At 37.6% G+C, this 23,782-nt stretch overlaps 2 protein-coding genes and 1 pseudogene across 3 annotated transcripts; 1 reads left to right on the plus strand and 2 right to left on the minus strand.

Annotated features, from left to right (window-relative positions):
- Positions 1-15,262: 15,262 nt before the first annotated feature.
- LOC104699362 (S-protein homolog 17 pseudogene) lies at positions 15,263-15,816 on the minus strand (annotated as a pseudogene). The gene has a single exon (XR_015575498.1). The product of XR_015575498.1 is annotated as an S-protein homolog 17 pseudogene (transcript).
- Positions 15,817-17,695: 1,879 nt separating this feature from the next.
- LOC104792959 (protein DMP4) lies at positions 17,696-18,620 on the plus strand. Its single transcript, XM_010519233.3, has one exon. It carries the CDS (start codon positions 17,838-17,840, stop codon positions 18,477-18,479), a length of 642 nt encoding a protein of 213 aa, XP_010517535.1. The 5' UTR covers positions 17,696-17,837; the 3' UTR covers positions 18,480-18,620.
- A 4,373-nt stretch (positions 18,621-22,993) lies between these two features.
- On the minus strand, positions 22,994-23,779 carry LOC147930510 (uncharacterized). Its single transcript, XM_087476903.1, has one exon. It carries the CDS (start codon positions 23,777-23,779, stop codon positions 22,994-22,996), a length of 786 nt encoding a protein of 261 aa, XP_087333029.1.
- Between the last annotated feature and the right edge of the window lie 3 nt (positions 23,780-23,782).

Raw genomic sequence — 23,782 nt, forward strand, 5'->3', positions numbered from 1 at the left:
CTCAACTCTAGCAACCTAACAATGCCAGACAACATCCAATCAAGTCCCTAGAACATCCTCCTCTTCATTGCCTTGATTCCACGATCACACTTTGCCTTTACCTGCACCACAAACACAAATTGAGATGCATGAGTATTTGATAAAAATTCAGTGAGGCAATCCTCCCATCTACTGGGCTATACACACAAGCAATAAGATCTCTACATGCCACAACCAACAATCAATAAAAACAAACCAGGCAATAAACAAAGCATGCAACATCCATCGTGACTGGAAGAGGGGTGTCGACCGACACCAGAAGGTGTCGATCGACACTGACTATCTGGTGTCGACCGACACCAAACTGGTGTCGACCGACACCCTGCCCGACACTCCCGAAAACCCTATTTTGTGTCGACCGACACCTCCACATGGCATCGATCGACACTCGCCAAAGTCCCGAGCCGTCCTCGCGTTGGTGTCGACCGACACCCCAACTGGTGTCGACCGACACCGATGCCGAGCAGCGATTTCCCTCGATCAGAAACTCTGAATCTCGCCTCCAATCTTCTCCAATCCGCTCCATGCACTCCCAGAAGCCAAACCCAGTCCAGACAGTGACAAAATACCATAGAGAACTCACAGAAACAACCACATAAGCACCAAATCACATAGAATCTAGAGATCTTAGCTTAGATAAGCCATGGTCATGCACTCACCTCTTTCAAGAAGATTCTGACCAACAAGAACGAATTCCCTCACTCCTAGCAAGCTTCTAACACCTTCCCAGCCTTAGATCTCCCAAGAACAGCAAGGAATCTCTCAATCTCTTCCCAAAAGCTCAAGAACACTCTCACTTTTGATTTTCTCTCAAAAACGGCGAATAACACAAAATAACACGACCCTAGGTCGTTTTCTACCTCTAAAACTCGATTTTAGGGATTCCCTAAACTAACCACGCAAACCAGACAATTAAAATTGAACCGACCAAACCGGCCACAGCTGGTGTCGATCGATGCCTCACTAGAAGGTGTCGATCGACACCCTTACCAAATTACCAAAAATTGGTTCCCGGGTGTTACAATTCTCCCCCACCAATCTAGATTCGTCCTCGAATCTCGAACAACCATCAGTCAAGGACTCCCGTGCAACCGTCTCCACGGCCCGCACTCCTCCGACCGAGCTACAGAAGGTCATCTCTAGGCGATAGACTCACGTTCCAGGCGTCATTTGCTCTTGACTTTTTGGACTTTCCTTTACTCCTAGGCCGAAACCTTGAGTTTTTATTGGCTCCTCATCAGACCTAAGTCTGCATGCCAAAATATATAAGGAAAAGTCCAAACTCGTCTCTCGGATCGTCATCCAAAGTCGATATACCAACCATACTCCCGAGCCACAAAGTCTCTGAATATGGCAGTACTAGGAGAACCTAAGTCCCCCAAGAGTCGCGAGAAAACAATTCTGAACACGTCTGAGCCCTATCCCTATCCAGGTTCCCTTCCCGTGGCTCGCGTAAAACATCTCAATGTCCTACCAACCACATATCCCCTCACCGAGATACCCCATGACCACACAGGGATCATATTCACGCCACAAAGACCATCTGTCCCGAAGGACCGTCTGTCCCGAAGGACCATCAGTCCCGAAGGACCGTCTGTCCCGAAGGACCATCAGTCCCGAAAGACCGTCTGTCCCGAAGGACCATCAGTCCCGAAAGACCGTCTGTCCCGAAGGACCATCAGTCCCGAAAGACCGTCTGTCCCGAAGGACCATCAGTCCGGAAGGACCATCTGTCTCGAAGGACCTTCAGTCCGGAAGGACCGTCTGTCCCGAAGGACCGCCTTAACAGGCACTCTGGCTAAACAGCCTGCCACAAAGGCCACACAATAACAAAAGAATACTGCCACCAAGGCCACACCATAACAAAAGAAATACCACCACACACTGGCACACTGACTCAAAAGTCCGCCACTAAGGCCACACAAGCCCCTCCAAGGCTCTCTACCGCTAAAATGGACAAATTCCAACTCCTGGAAAACTTTCCATATTTACCACTTTCCATTTTTGGAAACTTTCCACTTTTGGAAACTTCTATATCAGGAAACTTCTTCCAAAACCCCGCCTCACGGAAACTTTGTACCCCGAACACCACCTCATCTTGTTACTGAGTCGCACAACCAACCACCCCAAGCGACCGAGTAACAAGAGAGATGGGCTGGAATACTCCATTCCCGCTCCAGCCACGGATTACAGATGGGACCAGGCTAAACAAGCTCAAGGCGCGGCTTGCTTCTCATACCACTTCTTGAACCTTGTCTTCATCCTTGCCTCAGGCTCCCAAGTCTGCTCCTCAACACCATCACAGTCTCACAGGACTCTCATCAAAGGAATCTTCTTCTTCCGAAGTTCCTTGATCCTCCTCTCGAGAACCCTCACTGGTCTCGCCTCCAAAGTCATGTTAGGCTGAAGATCCTCAGGAATCTTAGCCAACACCTCCTCTCCCTCACGGAGACACTTCCGCAACATAGACACATGGAAAACCTTATGGAATGCACGCATCACCTCAGGTAACTCCAATCTATAAGCCACTGGTCCAACCCGCTCAATCACTCTGAATGGACCCATATACCTCGGACTCAACTTAGTCTCTGACAATGACCTGTTCGGACCCCGCAACATGGCCATCTTGAGGTACACTCTATCTCCTACCTGAAACTCAAGATCTCTCCTCCTCCTATCTGCATAACTCCTCTGCCTATCCTGAGCCTCCTTCATGTTCAGCTTGAGAACCCGAATCTTCTCTGAGGTCTCCTGAACAAAACTAGCACCAAACATGCTCCTCTCCCCCACCTGAGTCCAGCATAAAGGTGTACGACATGGCCTCCCATACAAAGCCTCATAAGGAGCCATCTTAATGCTCGCCTGATAGCTGTTGTTGTAAGCAAACTCTACCAGGTTCAGGTGATCTGCCCAATGGCCACCCCAATCCAACACACACATCCTCAGCAAATCCTCCAGCGTCTGGATCGTCCTCTCTGACTGTCCATCAGTCTGGGGATGATAAGCTGTACTCATATGCACCTTAGTGCCCATCTCTGCCTGAAATGCCTTCCAGAACACCGAAGTGAACTTAGAATCCCTATCAGACACAATGCTCGCTGGCACCCCATGCAACCTGACTATCTCCCTCACATACTTCTTAGCCAAGACCGCTGCTCCATCAGTCTTTTTAATGGCCAGAAAATGTGCTGACTTAGTCAACCGGTCAACAATGACCCAGATAGCATCAAAGGTCCGTGACACTGGCAAGCCTACCACAAAATCCATGGTGATCATATCCCACTTCCACTCAGGAATGGGTAAACTCTTCAGTAACCCGCCAGGAACTTGATGCTCAGCCTTCACTAGCTGACACACATCACACCTCGAAACCCAACTAGCCACATCCTTCTTCATCCCGACCCAATGATAGTACCTCTTGAGGTCACGGTACATCTTAGTCGCTCCTAAATGAATGGATAACTTGCTCGCATGAGCCTCTCTCAGAATCTCCTGTCTCAACTCCTCATCCTTGGGCACACACACACGACCGTGCACCAAGATAGTACCATTATCTGAGACCTGATACTCTGAATCCACATCCTTAGAGGCATTCACCAGCCCCAAATCCTTCTCCTGAGCCAACCGCACTCTACTCAGAAGATCTGCTCTATCTACTGCTTCCAAACCCAACGGTTCCTATGAAACAGCATATAAGCTCAAAGCACTGATCTCCCCTACCAGAGACTCCATCTCCTGCTCCTGAGCCGAAGCTACCCTCTTCCGACTCAGAGTATCTGCAACCGTGTTAGCCTTACCAGGATGATAGGCTATCTCCAAATCATAATCTGCCATAAGCTCCATCCACCGCCTCTGTCTCAAATTCAGCTCAGGCTGAGTGAATATATACTTCAGGCTCTTATGATCTGTAAACACCTGTACCTTTACACCATAAAGATAAGATCTCCAAATCTTCAGGGCAAAAACTACAGCACCCATCTCCAAATCATGAGTAGGATAGTTGCCTTCATGCACCCGCAACTGCCGCGAAGCATAGGCAATCACCTTCCCATGCTGCATCAGAACACAACCCAAACCAACTCTAGATGCATCTGTATAAACCACATAGGGTTCTCCCTGCTCAGGCAAAGCCAACACTGGCGCAGTAGTCAGCATCTCCTTCAGGCTTGCAAAGCCTTCCTCACACTCTTCTGACCAGACAAAAGGAACATCCTTCCCTGTCAACTTAGTCATAGGACGTGCTCTGCTTGCAAACCCCTGCACAAACCTCCTGTAGTAACCTGCCAATCCAAGGAAACTTTTGATCTCTGTGGCATTTTGCGGTCTAGGCCAATCTCTGATAGCCTGAATCTTCTCTGGATCTACAGAAACCCCCTCTGCAGAAACAATGTGACCCAGAAAGCCCATCTCACGCTGCCAAAAACTACACTTGCTCAACTTGGCAAACAACTTCTGCTCCTGCAGCTTCTCCATAACTGCCCTCAAATGCACTGCATGCTCCTCAGGACTCTTAGAATAGACCAGGATATCGTTGATGAAAATGATGACAGATACATCCAGAAACTCCTGAAACACACTGTTCATCAATCTCATAAACGCTGCTGGTGCGTTAGTCAACCCGAAAGGCATCACCACAAACTCATAATGCCCATACCTCGTCCTGAAAGCAGTCTTCCTCACATCTGCCTCATCTATCGGTATCTGATGATAACCCGATGCCAGATCTACCTTGGAGAACCAAGTAGCACCCCTCAACTGATCCAACAACTCGTCAATCCTCGGGAGAGGGTACTTGTTCTTCACAGTGACCCGGTTCAAACCCCTGTAATCAATACACAACCGGAAACTCCCATCCTTTTTCTTGACAAACAACACCGGCGCTCCCCACGGTGACACACTTGGACGGATGAATCCCTTACTCAACAAATCCTCTAGCTGCTTCTTCAGCTCTGCCATCTCTGCTGGAGCCATTCTGTAAGGAGCCTTGGATAACGGTGTCGTCCCTGGTTCCAGTTCAATGGTAAAAGGATCCGACCGAGTTGGTGGTAATCCCTGCAAGGACTGAAACACATCCTCAAACTCCTCCACTACCGGAATACCGCTAACCGTAGACTTCCCCACTGACTCTGGCATAGATATAGTAACCAAATAAGCCTCACGGCCCTTCTCGATCATCTTCCCAGCCTGAATGGCTGAGATCACGAGACTCCCTAAAGTCGGTCTAATACCCTGAAAAACCAACTTCCCTCCTGGACGCTCAAATTCCACTCTACCCCGATAGCAATCCAAATGCACCATATGCCGATGCATCCAATCCATCCCGAGAATAACATCATACAGCTCCACTGGACTGATAAGGAAATCCGCTGGCCATGACTCTCCTGCGATCTGAATATCAATTCCTCTAGCTCGTCCAATGACTCTCAGGAACTTGCCTCCCGCAACTCTAACAACTCCTGTACGTTCTCCAGGATCCCCGCTGATCCCCGCACACTCTGCACACTCTGGAGTAATGAAGCTATGCGAAGCTCCAGAATCAAACATAACGTGGGACTTAAACCCGCCCACCAACAAGGTCCCTACACAAACCTCATGTGTTGAGAACCTAACACTTTATCACAGGAACATAAAATCTGACCCTACTAAAATTCACAAAGATTAAGTACCAGAAATTATACTTGTGATCGCTCCGGCACTAGTTCCACCAGCCTCTGCTGTCGTGTGAACCCGTGGCACCTGCTCAATCCGTGCTACCTGCTGACCTCCAGGCTGCACCTGCTGCAACGCTGCCACTGCTTCCGGCTGCAACTTGGGACACAAGGGCCTGATGTGCTCTTGCTCCCTGCAATGATAACATACTCGAGGCCCTACTGTCGGAGCACTCCTCTTGGGACAACTAGCAATCTTATGATCCTTGCTCCCACACTTGAAGCAACTCGCACCACTCTGTGTCTGCGTAGCCTCCCACTTCCTCTTGGTTCTCTGAGCATGCCTACCGCCCCTGCTAGAATCACCCTGCTGCTGAGCCTTACTAGGCTGAACTGCTGGAGCTACCGCCACTGACTGTGCCCGGATATCCTCCTCAATCTCTGCTGCAGTCTCAACCAGCTCTGCACGCGTAGCAAAACTCCGCCCTCTACAATGAACTCTCAAATCATCACGTAGAGCCCTCAAGAACCTCCTGACAGCTTGCAGATCAATTGGTGACAGCTTGTCCTGTGGGAAGGTTGTTAAAGGGTTGGGACCAGGGTTCGAGGAACGCCTGGTACACCAATAACCTACTGGTGGATTATGTGAGTTAATCCACAGTGATGGGTTAGGATCGATGCCCTGCAGGGCCAGCCTATGGGGGCAACTAGCAGTGAGGCTAGTGGGGTCCACGGACAGGGTGTCACAATAGTAATATATAATATCTGGCTCGCAAGAAAACACTACACGAACAGGAAAACACATTAAATTAGGTGAATAATACAAAACAGTAAGATTTGAAATTTTACTTTCCAAGTAACAGCTACACGAACATGAAAATAAAAGTGAATCATAAGAAACAGCAAAATCTGAATACAATTATTATATATGAAACAACCATAGAATCAGGTAAATACAATTAATCTGTAGATCTGTAGAATATTCATAAACACATTATAGGAACACCAATATAAATTTGAGATCATGACAAAAGAAACTAATGTAAATCATCATTCAAAATAGTAAAATGTTATACCCTTTTTTAAAGGTGAACCAACAATAACCGAAGCTTGGTGAGTTTCGAATCTTGGTTCCCAAGAAAACACTACACGAACAGGAAAACACATTAAATTAGGTGAATAATACAAAACAGTAAGATTTGAAATTTTACTTTCCAAGTAACAGTGTAACACCCGCAAACCAAATTTTGGTATTTTGGTAAGGGTGTCGATCGACACCTCCTAGTGGGGCATCGATCGACACCAATTGTGGTTGGTTTGGTCGGTTCAATTTTAATTGTCCGGTTTGTGTGGTTGGTTTAGGGAATCCCTAAATCGAGTTTTAAAGGAAGAAAACGACCTAGGGTCGTGTTGTTTTGTCTTATTCGCCGTTTTTGAGAGAAAACACAAAGAGAGAGTGTTCTTGAGCTTTTGGGAAGAGATTGAGAGATTCCTTGCTGTTCTTGGGAGATCTAAGGCTGGGAAGGTGTTAGAAGCTTGCTAGGAGTGAGGGAATTCGTCCTTGTTGGTCAGAATCTTCTTGAAAGAGGTGAGTGCATGACCATGGCTTATCTAAGCTAAGATCTCTAGATTCTATGTGATTTGGTGCTTATGTGGTTGTTTCTTTGAGTTCTTTATGGTATTTTCGTCGCTGTTGTGGCTGGGTTTGGCTTCTGGGAGTGCAAGGAGCGGATTGGAGAAGATTGGAGGCGAGATTCGGAGTTTCTGATCGAGGGAAATCGCTGCTCGGCATCGGTGTCGGTCGACACCAGTTGGGGTGTCGGTCGACACCAACGCGAGGACGGCTCGGGACTTTGGCGAGTGTCGATCGATGCCATGTGGAGGTGTCGGTCGACACAAACTAGGGTTTTCGGGAGTGTCGGGCAGGGTGTCGGTCGACACCAGATAGTCAGTGTCGATCGACACCATCTGGTGTCGGTCGACACCCCTTGTTCAGTTACGATGGATGTTGCATGCTATGTATATTGCCTGGTTTGTTTTATTGATTGTTGTTCGTGGCATGTAGAGATCTTATTGCTTGTGTGTATAGCCCAGTAGATGGGAGGATTGCCTCACTGAGTGTTTATCAAATACTCATGCATCTCAATTTGTGTTTGTGGTGCAGGTAAAGGCAAATTGTGTAGCGTGGAATCATGGCGATGAGGAGGAGGATGATCTAGGGTCTCGTTTGTGTGGTGTTGGTTATATTATTTATGTTGGAACCTTGGTTAGAGTTGTGATAGGTTGCTGGATAGATTGGATAGGAATGTTATTGTATTGATGATGTATCGTTTCTGTATTATTGGTATGTTTCAGCTGTGCATATTGGTTGTTATTGGTTTAATGAGGAAATGGTGGTTTGGGTGGTTCAATTAAGTAGTATGGGATGCTTAATTATATGTTGTACTTATTATTAAAAAGAAAAAAAAAAAGGGTCGGTCGTTTCAAACAGCTACACGAACATGAAAATAAAAGTGAATCATAAGAAACAGCAAAATCTGAATACAATTATTATATATGAAACAACCATAGAATCAGGTAAATACAATTAATCTGTAGATCTGTAGATTATTCATAAACACATTATAGGAACACCAATATAAATTTGAGATCATGAGAAAAGAAACTAATGTAAATCATCATTCAAAATAGTAAAATGTTATACCCTTTTTTAAAGGTGAACCAACAATAACAGAAGCTTGGTGAGTTTCGAATCTTGGTTCCCAAGAAAACACTACACGAACAGGAAAACACATTAAATTAGGTGAATAATACAAAACAGTAAGATTTGAAATTTTACTTTCCAAGTAACAGCTACACGAACATGAAAATAAAAGTGAATCATAAGAAACAGCAAAATCTGAATACAATTATTATATATGAAACAACCATAGAATCAGGTAAATACAATTAATCTGTAGATCTGTAGATTATTCATAAACACATTATAGGAACACCAATATAAATTTGAGATCATGACAAAAGAAACTAATGTAAATCATCATTCAAAATAGTAAAATATTATACCCTTTTTTAAAAATGAACCAACAATAACCGAAGCTTGGTGAGTTTCAAATCTTGGTTCCCAAGAAACCACTACACAATCAGGAAAACACATTAAATTAGGTGAATAATACAAAACACTAAGATTTGAAATTTTGCTTTCCAAGAAACAGCTACACGAACAGGAAAATAAAAGTGAATCATAAGAAACAGCAAAATCAGAATACAAATTAGAAATTGAGAATATGAATGAATCTATAAAACTCAACAAAAAAAAAACGATTTTATACCTTGATTAGAAGATGAACCAACAACAACCAAAGCTTTATGATTTGTGGATCTTGCTTTCCAAGAAACCACTATACGAACAGGAAAATAAAAGGGATCAGTCGATGTATCATTAAAAACAGCAAGATCGGAATACAAATAAAAATTTGAGAACATAATAAAAGAATTATTAAAATTCAAGAGAAGAATGCTTTTTTTGGGTTATGGTGAAAGCATACGAAATCATTGTATTTATAGTTGTAAAGCATCTATCTTTTTAGGGTTTCTAGGTTTTTAGGGTTTACAGAAAGACGGTGTTTTCTCATCCGGCTTTTTTCATGCATAAACCCATAATTTTTATTTACGTGGATCTTTTAAAAATCTAACCTAAGCCCATTAATTACCCAATTTATGCGTGTTATATTATGGTCATGTATCCTTTGATTAAGCGTGAAAGAGATCTTATTCATAAAATTTAGGGATTAATTTAGCAAATTCTATTTGTGCAATTAACTTTTTATGCAATTAGATTATTTCTAATCCGATTTTTGATTTATTTTTAATGCGAAAATAGGTAATTTTACGTCCAGGGGCAAAATATTTCAACGTGAAGGGCAATTTCATTAATGGTATAATGGTAAAATTTTGCTGAGATTGAATGTGGGACGTTTTCACTTCTCGTTTAATATAATTGATTGTGTTTTTGTGTACGATAAAATTAAAGCATGAATCGAAATACTGAAATCAAAAGCACCAAGTGAGTTTTCATCTTGATATATTCTTCTAGTATTTTTATTTTATATTATTTACTACATAGATTTATGAAATTCTAGATTTTTGATTGAATAATTGTTGTTGTGAAATATTTCTGTATGTTTGTTTGGCAGCTTAATTATAAAAGTTCATTCATACTAATTAGTTCATTTCATTTATAGGTTATTTTGGAGTAAAACCAAGAGCATCAAGTAAGTTTTCACCTAGATTGATTATTCTTCTTATTATTATTTTTAATTTTATTCATTCATTTCAGAATTTCCAAATTTGTAATTAAATAGTTGTTGATGTTGTGAAACGTTGCTGTATTTTAATATGCATCACTAATATGTATTTGCTATATTCTTTACAGTTCATTTGGATTTTATTATCTTCATAAAATTAGTTAGTTACTATAATTATCAGATTTTAATTAGTCACCATATATGTCTAATTATAAACAAATATGAATGACCCGTAATTAGAATTCCAAATCAAAGATCAAACTAAAAGATGCGCAGATATTTTATGATCAAACAATTTTAGAAATTAGTTTTACTCCAAAATAACAAATGATAATAACAACGTTGGTAATTATCACTGAAAACCATCCTTATGAAAAATTACAATTATTGTTGGGTGAATTTAATTATATTTTATTAATAATAGATACTAATTTAACTTTTTCTTATTTTAGTATTTTACAAAATCACAATAAAAACATTTCTTATTTAAAGACTAATTGAATGTTATATGTTAGTTAGTTAACATTTAATAAGATCTAACATTTACAAGCAGAACAAAAGATTTAATATGTAGTAATTTATGGAGAAAACAATTTTAATAAATGAAAGAATCACGCAAAAAAAAAATCTTAAATTTTAGAATTTTATAATGATTTCCTTATATAATATCACGATTTTAATGCTATAAAAATTATCATTAATTTTTAATTTCTTAAAATCTCTCTACCTAATTTAACAAACATCTTAATTACAATTGATTTTACGAATCAATATTAAATCTTAAATCCAATCCCCTTCCAATAATGTAGTTATTTATTAACATGTTTTATTTAAATTTTTGTTTTCCAAACATATCACATACTAATCATAACTGTTTCATATTTTTCTGTTACGTTATTGATTCCTATAATTGAGTTTTAGATATCCTATTTCGGTTTCTTTTGAAAATATTTCCTAACAAATCTCTCTAATTTTCATTTGTTAAATTTGTGATCTTAAATCTTAATTATTTTATTATATAAGATTGTAATAAACATTTCTTAAAAGTAATATAAATAGGATGTATTTATTCTTTATTATCCTTGAATAATTACGAGTTTCCAAAAAAAAAATTTATTATAAACAAATTTAAATAATTTAGAGAATTTATATATTCACATTAAAAATTTTGATATATTAATATTTTGAGATCTAGATAAGTAACTTTTTAAATTTAATTATTTTTATTTTTGAGATTTTGTTAATATTTCTCTAATATCTTTGGTTATGTGATATGACATGAAGAGAACTCAAAGTAATGTGGGACAATCTTCAACGAAGGAGACAATGACATGTGAGATTCATTATCTTTGGTTATGTGATATGACATGAAGAGAACTCAAAGTAATGTGGGACAATCTTCAACGAAGGAGACAATGACATGTGAGATTCATTTAGATCTTTTGGAGACCCTATGTTTTATTTTATTTTTGTCGATTATATCCCATAATTTTTAATATCTTTAACCAAAAAATATAACTAAATTTTGTATTTGATTATTGGAAAAATGTTTATAAGCTACTTGAGGTATACCCCAACACATAGCCACACATACAAACAATATAAATGTCTTGTTAACTACGTCAACTATTGTCATCACATAAGGACATCCATAAACATACATAGGTTATATGTACAACACCATAAACATTTAACTCCGGTGGTTGGTTCGCCGGAATCCGGCGTTGACCAGTATTGACCGATATTGACTAGTTTTAACCGGTGTTGACCAGTGTTGACCGGCGTTGACCAGAAAAAAAAAAAAAAATTATTCTTTTCTTTTTTCCTAAAAATAATTTTTTTCATGTATTTTTGATAAATAAATAAAATGATAAATGATTTGTATAATTTTACTAAAACAAAATATAACAACAAAAAGTTATACAACAAAATTTTATGTATAGTAGATTTTTTCATAAAACTATAACAAATATATACCTTTTCCTTTTAACAATCATTTTTTGTTTTGAATTTTCAAAGGTAGAGATTTTAAATATATCTTCTTTCTTTTTACTTATTTATAAGATTATGTCATTTGAAATATATCCAAAGAATTGCCAACTATTTCTTTGATTTTACAAAATCAACTTTTGTTTTTTAAGTATTTTCTAGATATATGCCTTTCATTTAAATAAATACAATTTTCATTATTTTCTTCCTTTCTTCTTCTTATTAAAAATAAAGAAATAGTTGGCAATGTCTTGTATATATTTCAAATGATATAATCTTATAAATAAGTAAATATATATATATATATATATATTTTTTTTTTAAATCCCCACCTTTGAAAATACAAAATAAAAAATGATTTTTGAAAAGAAAAGGTATATATTTGTTATAGTTTTATGAAAAAATCTACTACATATAAAATTTTGGTGGTATAGTTTTATTATATTATTCTTTGTATATTTTTTGTATTAACAAAATTAGTTACTAGATATACCACAATTTTTTTTGTCATATAATTTTTACTTTTTTTTGGTATATAATTGTCTTGTATATTTTTTGTTGTATAACTTTTTGTTGTTATATTTTGTTTTTGTAAATTATACAAATCATTTATCTTTTTATTTATTTAACAAAAATACATGAAAAAAATAATTTTATTTTTAGGAAAAAAAGAAAAAAATATATTTAATTTTTTTTTTCTGGTCAACGCCGGTCAACATTGGTCAACGCCGGTTAAAACTGGTCAATATCGGTCAATACTGGTCAACGCCGGATTCTGGTGAACCAACCACCGGAATTGAATGTTTATGGTGTTGTACACATAACCTATGTTTGTTTATGGATGTCCTTACGTGATGACAATAGTTGACGTAGTTAACAAGACATTTATATTGTTTGTATGTGTGGCTATGTGTTGGGGTATACCTCAAGTAGCTGACAAACATTTTTCCTTGATTATTCAACCAATTTACTCCCTTTTGTTGTATGTACCTAACAAACAAATATGAACTTTATATTTAAATGAGGAATATTTTTTATATAATTCTCTACAAATAATCAACTAATAAATACAAAATTTAGTTATATTTTTCATTTATTTCTCTACAAATAATCAAACCCGCGAGTCTTCCCGCTAACCTGTTGTTACTTAGCAAGGCGAGCTTAGATATAAAATTGAAAAATAATTTTAATATTTTTTATTCTCAAACAGTCGAAAAGGGGTCTCACGGACAAGTCTACACAGGTTGCAGGTTTTAGCGGACAAACCCATGTGGGTCACGGATTTAGCGGGCAAGCCTATGCGAGCAGGGGTGGACATTTAAACCAAACTGAACCAACCAAACCTAAACCGACCCAAACCGACCTAAACCAAATCCAATCCTACTCTTCAACTATTCGGTTATGTTTCTTCTCAACCCAAAAAGTTCGGTTTGGTTTTAAACCAAACCGAACCATTAAGCCAATGTGTTTCTTAAATTAATTAATAATATTATTGAGATTATAAATATGTGATCTTACCTGTTACCACTTGCATTTAATTTCTATTTTAATTTTTTAATAAGATTAACTAAATATAAATATAGATTTAATTATATTTAATATTAGGTATTAAATTTATTTTCGAGCTTTTCTAATTTATTTGAGTAATTAACTATTATAAAACCATAATCAATTTTATTTTGTTACATTATTTGATTTTTAAACTGAATTAAGACCTAACCAAACCAAGCCAAACCGAGCCGAACAACATAAACGGATCCAAATACAAACCAAACCAAACTAACTTTGGTTGCGTTTTGTTAGAATTTTACCAAAATTGAATAAACCGAACAACCCAAACTTAAACCGAAATGTCCATCCCTATATGCGAGTAGTAGCAAGGCATGCAAATCTCGCAGAAAAGTTCAGATGGATGCGGGCTGGTCCGTTTGACACATAGTCTACACAAACTGAATGAAAAAAAGACAAAACAATATATAAATTAAAGAAAGTATGATATACATTAAGTATACCGTGTAGATCTTTTTGTATTTTAGTTTTTATAAGTATGTGTTTGGGTAGCGGATATTATCCTCACCCCAACCCATGTATTTAGCAATATAAAATCTAATCGATTTATTTAGGTATATCCATATCTAACCCGAACCTGTCTTTTTGGATCAGGTTCCGAGTTGGATATTTGGGTAGGGATTTTTTCGCTCAGTCCTATATAATATGTACTTTGAACTTGGCTTCAACACCAAACGACAAACTGACTACTCTAGACACTAATATCTAATTAATAACAAAATATCATATATATAATAATAGAAAACATATATCTGTGGTAGTGCTGGGCACGGGACGGGTATCCTTGAATTTTCTCCGACCCTTTACTCGTCCCGACCCTAACGGGTAACAGAAAAAATTTACTCATACTCGACCCTTAAATAACGGGTACCCGGAGAAACGGGTACCCGGTAAAAAATAGTTGACCCTTTACTCGTCCCGACCCTTTATTATTACCCGGAAAACGAGTACCCGATAAAAAATGTTAATAATCGCAATAATAATTTTATCTTTGAAATCCAAAAAAATGAAAAATTCATAAATTTATGCAATATATAGTTCTAAAATTATAAAATTACGAATTTTGAAAATAAAAATAATATATTAATTCAGTTAGGCTAAGTTGAACTTAGGTTTTAACTCTAACTCTATAAATTAATAATAAATAATAATAATAATACAAAATATTAACGGGTATTTACGGGTCGGGTAGCAAAACGGGTAAAGGGCCGAGTAACGGGACGGGTATTGAAAACTAAACTAATACCCTATACTCGTCCCTTACTCACGAGTAATATAAATATAATACCCTTTACTCGACCCTAAAGCTGCGGGTACCCTTTTTTTTGGGACGGGTACGAGCCAAGTAACGGGTCGAGTACGGGTAACGGGTATTAGTGCCCAGGCCTAATCTGTGGTGTACCCATGATATACTATAAGAGTATTAACCCACTCCAAAGTTATTGCTTTTAGTTTATTATACGTTTACATATACATTATATCATATATGTACAATAATATATATTTCATTAAAAAACACTAAATTATAGAATAATAAAATAATTGAAAATAAAACATGTCTCTGCGGTGTACCGCGGGTGTTTATCTAGTTTGATTATATACATTCTAAGACTTTTCAATTTTTTCCACAGTTCATTGATCTGCTAAAATTTGAGTCAATCTGGGTAATTTTCAGTTTTTATTTATTTGATTTTTAATTAGTTGATAAAATACTCGAGATCAAGAGACTTTATTTTTCTTGTTTAAAAACAGTAATACAACTTTATTTTTAAGATATCTTGTTAATTTTTTAATTTATCCAATCATACTTTTTATGTAAATTAACTGGGTTCTGAACAAAAGAATAATGTTTTTTCTTAAAATAAACTCCATCTTCTCTTGCTCTCCAATCCCATAGGCCTCCGGTATCAGAGTTACTGATAAACATGAATGCTGTAAAACTCTGATAGTGTTTATAGTTAGGACCTTGTTTCAAAGTACACATAAAACGCGTTGTACGAAAAAAGTTAGGGCCAAAATAAAATGAGTAATTTTGTCCCATTGGTATTATTTTTGGACCAATAACGTCATCTTTGGAATAACATCTCATCCAAAGATTTTTGTTGAATTTAAGTTCGTTCGCGATCCTGATTCCGGGTGCCGATACATGGTTGAACAAACAAAGACTTAAAACAAATAAAAAGAATGAGAAGTTTTTCATACTTTTTTGGAGTAGATGTTTAGATCTTGTGTTTTATTAACTTTGTTTTTGTGTAGCTGGTTTTTATATACACACATCTGTATAACTATGGTTGGAACAAAATTTCTTTAGGTATTAGTTTATAAGTTTTAGCATATACAATATATGTCAAATGGCATAATATCTTCCATAATTATTTCATATATGTAAATGTATCTTAAAAATCAATATTAGGTATTTGTATCTATTAAAAATGGAAGTTTGAAATAAAAAGGATAAAATCATGTAACTATAGTTGTGTATGATAATCAATTAACGCAGTAGGAAATACACCTCTAAGAACATCAGAAGTGAATAGAGCTGTGTGCATATAACTATATTCTCAGAGATAAATTTCTAAAACGATATTAATGACTTATACTGAAATATCAAACATAATCAATTATATATCTGAATTTTAACATAATCAATGATACTACTATTTATATCTTTAAAATGTATCTGTATCTTTAAAAATATTAACAAAATCTTTTTTCCAAATCCATTCAATTTTAATCAGTTAATTTTTTTAAAAAAAATATTTAAAAACAATTAATAATTCATAATGACATATTTATCATTTATATAATAAAAACATAAGTGAAAGGGAAATAAAATTCATATTGATATATGAACAGAAAAAATCAACGTGGAAGGAAAGTATAAAGGAAACCTAAAACTTACCACAAAGCCAAAAGAACAGAAGAAGATAAATATATCTTGTTCCATACGAAAGCAAATTAGGTCCACCGTCCAAATTATGACAAGATCGTTCCTTCCAAGTCTCAGGATGTTTATTGTTTCGTGCACTTGATAATCATCATAATATACTCATGCGAATGTGATTATTTATAAACTAAATCATGAGCTATATATGATAAAAATAAAAATAAAATATTACTGAAGAAATGAGAACTATGCAGCAAAGAGAATCACCAAGCAACGATCAAATCATAAGAATACGAAACCGGATTTACAAAGATAAGAAATTATGTTCAAAGAATCAAAGTTCAACTAAGAGTGGCGTCAAAACTTCAGTTTTATCCAATTTTTAACGCCACCCCAAAAATTACTCAACATTTAGGCTGTCCAATTTTTAAAAGGCCCAACTTTTTGAGCATTCCATAACTTTTTTGTTTGTTTCTTTCTTTCTATGTTCTTAGAAAATAATTTGGTATTTTAAGATTAACAAAATGTACAACGTGCAGGTCTCAATGCATGAAGTTGCGTAAATTAACAATTAAAATGATGATACAACTAATGCCTAAATAAAGATTTTATGAAAAAGGAACTATAAAGGTGAAAGAAACGAAAATTCGTGGGTTGACTAAGCACTTTACGTTAATTCAACAAATGTTTACCCAAGACCTTACTTGACCTCCACGACGGATTAGTCATATTTTTTAAAAAATAACGAGATAATCTAAAAGATTCTTCTTTTTTTCAGCTCTAAAGATTCTTATATCCACTTTTAAAATGAGAAAACATGCTCGAGATCAAAATTATCTATTTTTAAACGATTATAGATGATGTAATACAAGGCGCTTCTCATTGACAATTGACAGTTTGACACGGTCTGAATAAAACTCCCACTCGGAATAACAATTTACTAAATGATTTAATACAAACAAAATAATTGTTTTTTTCAACAAAATGAATTACTATAAATTAAAGGACGTAAACAAAAATTACAAAGACATAGAATTGTTCATAGGACTCGGATATGTCACGAAACTCCATAGAAACCTTAAAACAATATTTTAAAACCTATAAAAATAGAGACGTTAATAAAAACGTATTATTATCATAAAAGAAAAAGGAAAAAAATAATATAATCCTCTCTTAAATAAAGAAAAAGTGTGCAAAGAACATGCTTCACTTAAACAAAGACTTTAGTTCGGTCTCAAAGGTTACTTGCAAGGAATAAGAAAAGTGGAAAGCTTATTTTCTCTCACCTTGCTCTATTATAAGTATATCCACAACTTTAGATTTCCTCATCAATCTTACATCAAATCATTTCCTAAAATCAGAGAAAAACATAGACACAAGGAAAGCAACTTCAAAGATATGGAGATCAAAGTTGATGAAGATCATCAAAGAAGTACTAAAGAAGACATCAAAAAGCCACTTCTTGAACAAGACAAAGACTTTCCGGATATAGAAAGAACAACATGGATACAAAAGGCAATAGGTCAAACGTTTCAAACCACTGCTCATTTAGCCAATCTCTTACCAACAGGAACGGTTCTCGCGTTTCAGCTCTTATCGCCAATTTTCTCAAACGGCGGTCAATGCGATTTAGTTAGCAAAATCATGACATCGACCTTAGTGGCAATATGTGGATTCTCTTGCTTTATACTTAGCTTCACGGACTCTTACAAAGACAAAAACGGTACTATTTGCTACGGATTCGCAACATTCCACGGGTTTTGGATCATCGATGGATCCACAACTCTTCCTCAAGAATTATCAAAGAGATACAAGCTAAGGTTTATAGATTTTGTTCACGCCTTCATGTCGTTTTTCGTGTTTGGTGCGGTGGTTTTATTCGATCGGAACGCCGTAAATTGTTTCTTTCCGGCACCGTCAGCTGAAGCATTGGAGGTTCTCACGGCGTTGCCGGTTGGCGTAGGGGTGTTTTGTAGTATGTTGTTTGCAACATTTCCGACAACACGCAACGGGATTGGTTTCCCACTTTCTAGTAAATGATTTGATCTATCTATGTAACTTGTGGTTCAAGATTCTTTCTTTGATGATCCCTTGAGAGAGACTTCTCCACACAAAAAAAACCATGTAAATGGTTTCTTGTACTCAAGCTAATAATATTAATTTTAAAATTTTAATTATATATATGCTAAACCGTGACTCGGTAATGTTGTTAACGCAGACCTGATATTACAAATGAATCAAAAAGCAAAAAAGAGAGGTAATTTAGATTACCTCAACACATCTGCCACCGGTAGGTGGATGACGAGTTTTGAACACCCGCCAATAGGCGGTTTAAGTAGAAAACAACGTTACTTTGACGACAAAGTACCAATTCGAACCCTGGTGGCGTGAAACTTTTTAGGGTGAACACATCCACTACGAAAGTATCGAATTGGTGACGTAAGCTTTAAATCAATTATAGTTAACCAACCCGTATAATCCGGTTTGGGATGGTTTGCTATTACAATTTATGAAAACCAGAAACGATTCAAGATTAAAAGGTATTATTAACGAAGGTTATTTGCATTTGCATCTTCCTCATCATCAATTCAAGGTCAGTGTGTTGGTTTTTCGTTTATTCCTTCAGTTGTGAATCTCCATCTTTGTGTTTACTTTGGTTTATTTCCCCTTTTTTGGTTCCACGACAGTCCAATGTTAGTTCTTGTGTGATTTTGGTTTACCCTTGGTTTTGTGACAGTCTCTTAAATCTCTCTACGGTCTTCGGGTTCCAAATTTCCCATAAGAATTGAGTTATGGGTTTCTCTAAAGATTCAAAATTTCTGAGTTGTTAGGAGTTTTTTTTATCATAAAAACAAAATTTTGAGTCCTCACAAACTGTTGCACGGAATAAGTAAAAAAATATGAAAAAGAGGTAATTTAGATTACCTCATTTGGGTCTAACCACAAGGGTGGAAGACAGACATCCACGAGGAGTACGGCCCTCGGGAGAGATGATTCTCCAGTTTGACTGGGAGAGAGTTACATTCCACGACGGGAAGAAGATTCTCGAGACTTAGTGCTCGGACAGTAGAAGATTCCACAACCACACTGGGAAAGATTGCATTCCACTAGGGGAAGAAGAAGCGACGCACGGAGACTGTCCTCCGGCGAGAAGAACCTCGAGGCATGATGCTCGGAGGAAGCCAATTTAATTGGGTACCAATGTAAGCTCGAACTCTGGTGGGAGTCGTTCTCAACTGAGAGACTCGACCACTTTGAACAGGTTCGAATTGGTGTCCAAACTTCAATTTTATTTGTAGTTAAACGGAATCCCCGGGCAAAAATAGAGTAAACAAAGCCCGCTAAGAACCCAATAAACTGAGCCCATTAAAGTTTAATTTTAATTGCACTCCACAGCGGTGATATTTTTCTTCTCTTCTGCTGTGTTTCTTCTCAAATTTGCCACAATCTAAATCAAGGCTTAATCAATATATCATATGATAAATCACCATAATATCATTGAATAAAATGATAATTTGTTCACAATTTTATAAAACCACTTAAAACGAAGAGACGAGATGTGTCATCACATGATAAAAGTATAAACCATAATAGATGATAAAAGAAACGATTACTTTGCTCACAAATCACATGTAAACACTTACAGACAAAGAAACGAGCTATCTCAATGACCATTGAAACATCATCACATTCACAGCAATGTCATCTTATCTCAATTTTTTTTATAATTATTATGATTTAAACTAGCATATTAATTACAGCCTAATGAAGACGAAGATGTAAAATATAACAGTTTTGTGTAAGATTCAAACAGCAATGACTCACAACCAAAACATGATACGAAAGATCTTACGGAAACAGAGAAAGTCTGGAATAAACTAATACTCAAATCTAATTTTTTTGTTTGATTAAAAAGAGGTAATTTAGATTACCTCAAATCGCCAATCAGAAAGAGCGCTCTCTCTAGATAGGCAAGTGTCTCCTTAAGTTAGGAATTCAGAACAAAGGGGCTTAGTTGAGCCTCCTTACGGAAGCATAGGAGTTCTCGCTGAGGCGCCAAACATGTTGCAACTTCCTTTCTCACAATTGCATGGGAGAGAACTGTCTCTCCATCGGTACCAATATAGATGTCGAACCCTGGTGGGATTAACTCTTCATGCTGAGTTATGACCACTTTGGTTGGGCCCGAATTGGTGACCTTAGGTCTCTCTGTTTAGTACTTAAGTTAGCTTTTTAACATTATAACTTAAATGAATTCATGGTTTAGTTCGGTTCTTTTTTTTTTTTGAATTAATGTTAAATTATATTCAAAGAAAAAAATAAACATTTTACAACAGTTTGATAAAACTGGTGATTACATTCTTAATCCTTTAAGTAAAGAAAACCTTAGCCTCAGTAGAACCTTGATGCCAACCAAGCATGAATGAGGGAGCCATCCTTATCTTGCATTGTGTTAACTCTGTTCCGGACATTCTTGTCAATAATCTTCACCAGCTTCTCCCCTGAGGAGTGTGGTTCCCCATGCCTCCTATCGTTTCTTTCCCGCCAAATAGAGTGCAGAACATTCTGAAAAGTATAGTTCAGTAGGAACCACCGTGTTTTGTCCAAGTCTTTTCCCATAAGCAATTGTATTACCTACGTCCAATCGGTTGTGTACTTGACTGTAATAAGTTTTCGTACCAACGAGTCCCAAATCTGTTGTGTAAACGGACATAGAAAAAAGAGATGCTCTCTTGTTTCAACTGAATGATTGCAGAAAACACAACATGTAGTTGCATGTATATTCCAGTTGACCATTCGTTCTCCTTTTGCTAGTCTGTTTTTCACCACCAGCCAAGTAAGAAAAGCATACCGAGGTGTTGCTTTAGAAAACCAAATTACGCGAGACTCTTCCATAAGCGAATGCGTTTCATGAATTTGTAACCAAGTGTCCTTCGTGTGAAGTTCTTATGATATATGTTACCTTTCCGCTTCCACAAAGATACATCATGTCGAGCCTGATCACGGACAAGTTGTTTCTTGTGGAGTTCCTCTTCAACTAAGTTGAGGAAATCATACCGACTTCGTCGTCGACGAGTCTGGTCCATTGCTTCAGCTACCGTACTTGACATTGGTATTCCTAGCGACAAGCATCCCCGATCCCCAACTCTTTCGTATAGACGACCCAGAGGACTCCAATCATCAAACCAGAATGAGTAGACTCACCATTGTAGACCTCTATTCGATGAAACTGTTTTGCTGAGTCCCTGTACTTCAGGAGTTTCCTCCATATCCAGGAACCAGTAGTAGTATTGTCTTTTTCAGACCAGAACGAACCACTTCGGATGAGGTAACGGTGGATCCAGCTGACCCAAAGGGAGCTCTTGGCAGAGAGGATTCTCCAAATCAGCTTCAGGACACTCACTTTATTAGCCTCACATAAGGAGCGAAGCCCCAAACCACCCTCAGATTTAGGGAGACAGACCTCTGTCCACGCTACTTTCGTCTTCTTGGCGTTGAGAGATGGGCCCGACCACAGGAACGCCAAGCATAATTGGTCAATTTCGCGAATACAAGCTTTTGGAAGTCTAAAAGCAGCTATCCAGAAGTTTGTAATGCTGAAGATCACTGATCGGAGAAGCTGAAGACGGCCAGCAAACGAGAGTGTTCTGGCAGTCCAAGAGCTTATCTTCGAGCGTATTTTTTCTAACAAATGAAGATAGTCTGTAGAAGACATGCGTTTGGGAAGGAGTGGGAGACCAAGATAACGAACCGGTAGAGAGCCAGAAGCAAACGGGAATTGCTGAAGGATCTCGTTTTTCTGTTCAGTGGATACGCCAGCCATATATAGTGTTGATTTCTCCAGACTAATATTCAGTCCTGAGTGAGTTGCGAAGTCTGCAAAGACACGTAGTGCACCTTGTATAGATGTCTTGTCTCCATCAACGAATACCATTAGATCATCAGCAAAACATAAATGAGTTAACTGCAGATGTTTACAATTCGGGTGGAAACCAATGACCTTGTCGTTTGCTGCCTTATCAAGTTTGCGGGAAAGCACATTCATGCAAATGACAAACAGGTAAGGACTGAGAGAGCATCCTTGGCGTAGACCACGCAAACTACCGAAATAACCTGCTAACTCGCCATTAACTTGGACAGAGAAAGAGGCTGTTGTGATGCAGGTTTTTATCCAGAGCACAAACTGTTCTGGGATGTCTAGAGCTCGAAGAGTTGTGAGAAGGAATTCCAACTGCACTGAATCAAAAGCTTTTGATATGTCTATCTGCATTGCACACCTGGGGGAGACCGTGTCCTTATGATAATCTTTTATAATCTCTGTGGCGAGGAGCACGTTTTCCATTAGTAGTCTATCTTTAACAAAAGCAAACTGATTTGGAGCAATACACTTAGGTAGAATGATCTTTAACCGGTTGGCAAGGACTTTAGAGATCACCTTATAGATTACGTTGCAGCACGATATGGGTCTGTAATCTTTCATCACCGTTGCTTTTTTCTTCTTTGGAATCAAAGCTAAGATTGTAGAGTTGACACCCTTAGGTAAGAAGCCAGTCTTAAAAAAAGAAATCCTCTCCCACAATAGACCATGACTCCTTGAAAAACTCTGTAGTGAAACCATCCGGGCCTGGCGATTTGCTAGATGGCATCGCAAACAACACTCTCCGAATCTCTTCTTTAGTGACCTCATGAATCAAGAGTTGTTTATCACTCTCTCCGCATTTGAACCCCAAAATCCCCTCCATGTCCTCTCGAGACCAAGCCTCTAGATTTGCAGGTTGCATAGATAGGAAATCCTTGAAATATCTCTCTGCTTCCAGTTTGATATGATCCAGTTTATCAACCAATCTGCCATCTTCACATAGGATTTCCCTTATCGTGTTTCTTTGTTCCCTCAGTGTTGCAGAAATGTGAAAAGCCTTGTTATTTTGATCACCCACTTTCAGCCAATGGAGTTTCGCCTTTTGTTTTAAGTAACTTTCCTCAATCTCTGAGAGTCCTTGCCATTTTGCATATGCATCAGCCTCAGCACTTACTGCCTGTGGAGAGGGGTGTGCCATTGTTTGTATCTGTAGCTCACATAAACGCTTATAGGCTTCCTTCATGCGGATGGAGATATGACCAACCAGTTGTTTCCCCATAGATCTTAGAACCGGTTTCAGACCCTTCAATTGCTTGGAAAACCTATGCATTGCAGAAGTAGAGTGGAAAAGTGGTGGAGTCTCTGCCCATTTCGCAGCTAGTATATCATGAAAGTCAGGGTGATTACTTGTTGCATTCACAAATTTAAAAGGCCGCTTAACTCTCCTCTCTACCTCTGATATATAGAATCTGCATCGCATATG

The sequence above is a fragment of the Camelina sativa genome, chromosome 12, assembly GCF_030686135.1.
Source record: "Camelina sativa cultivar CO46 ecotype springtype chromosome 12, ASM3068613v1".
Lineage (NCBI taxonomy): Eukaryota > Viridiplantae > Streptophyta > Magnoliopsida > Brassicales > Brassicaceae > Camelina > Camelina sativa.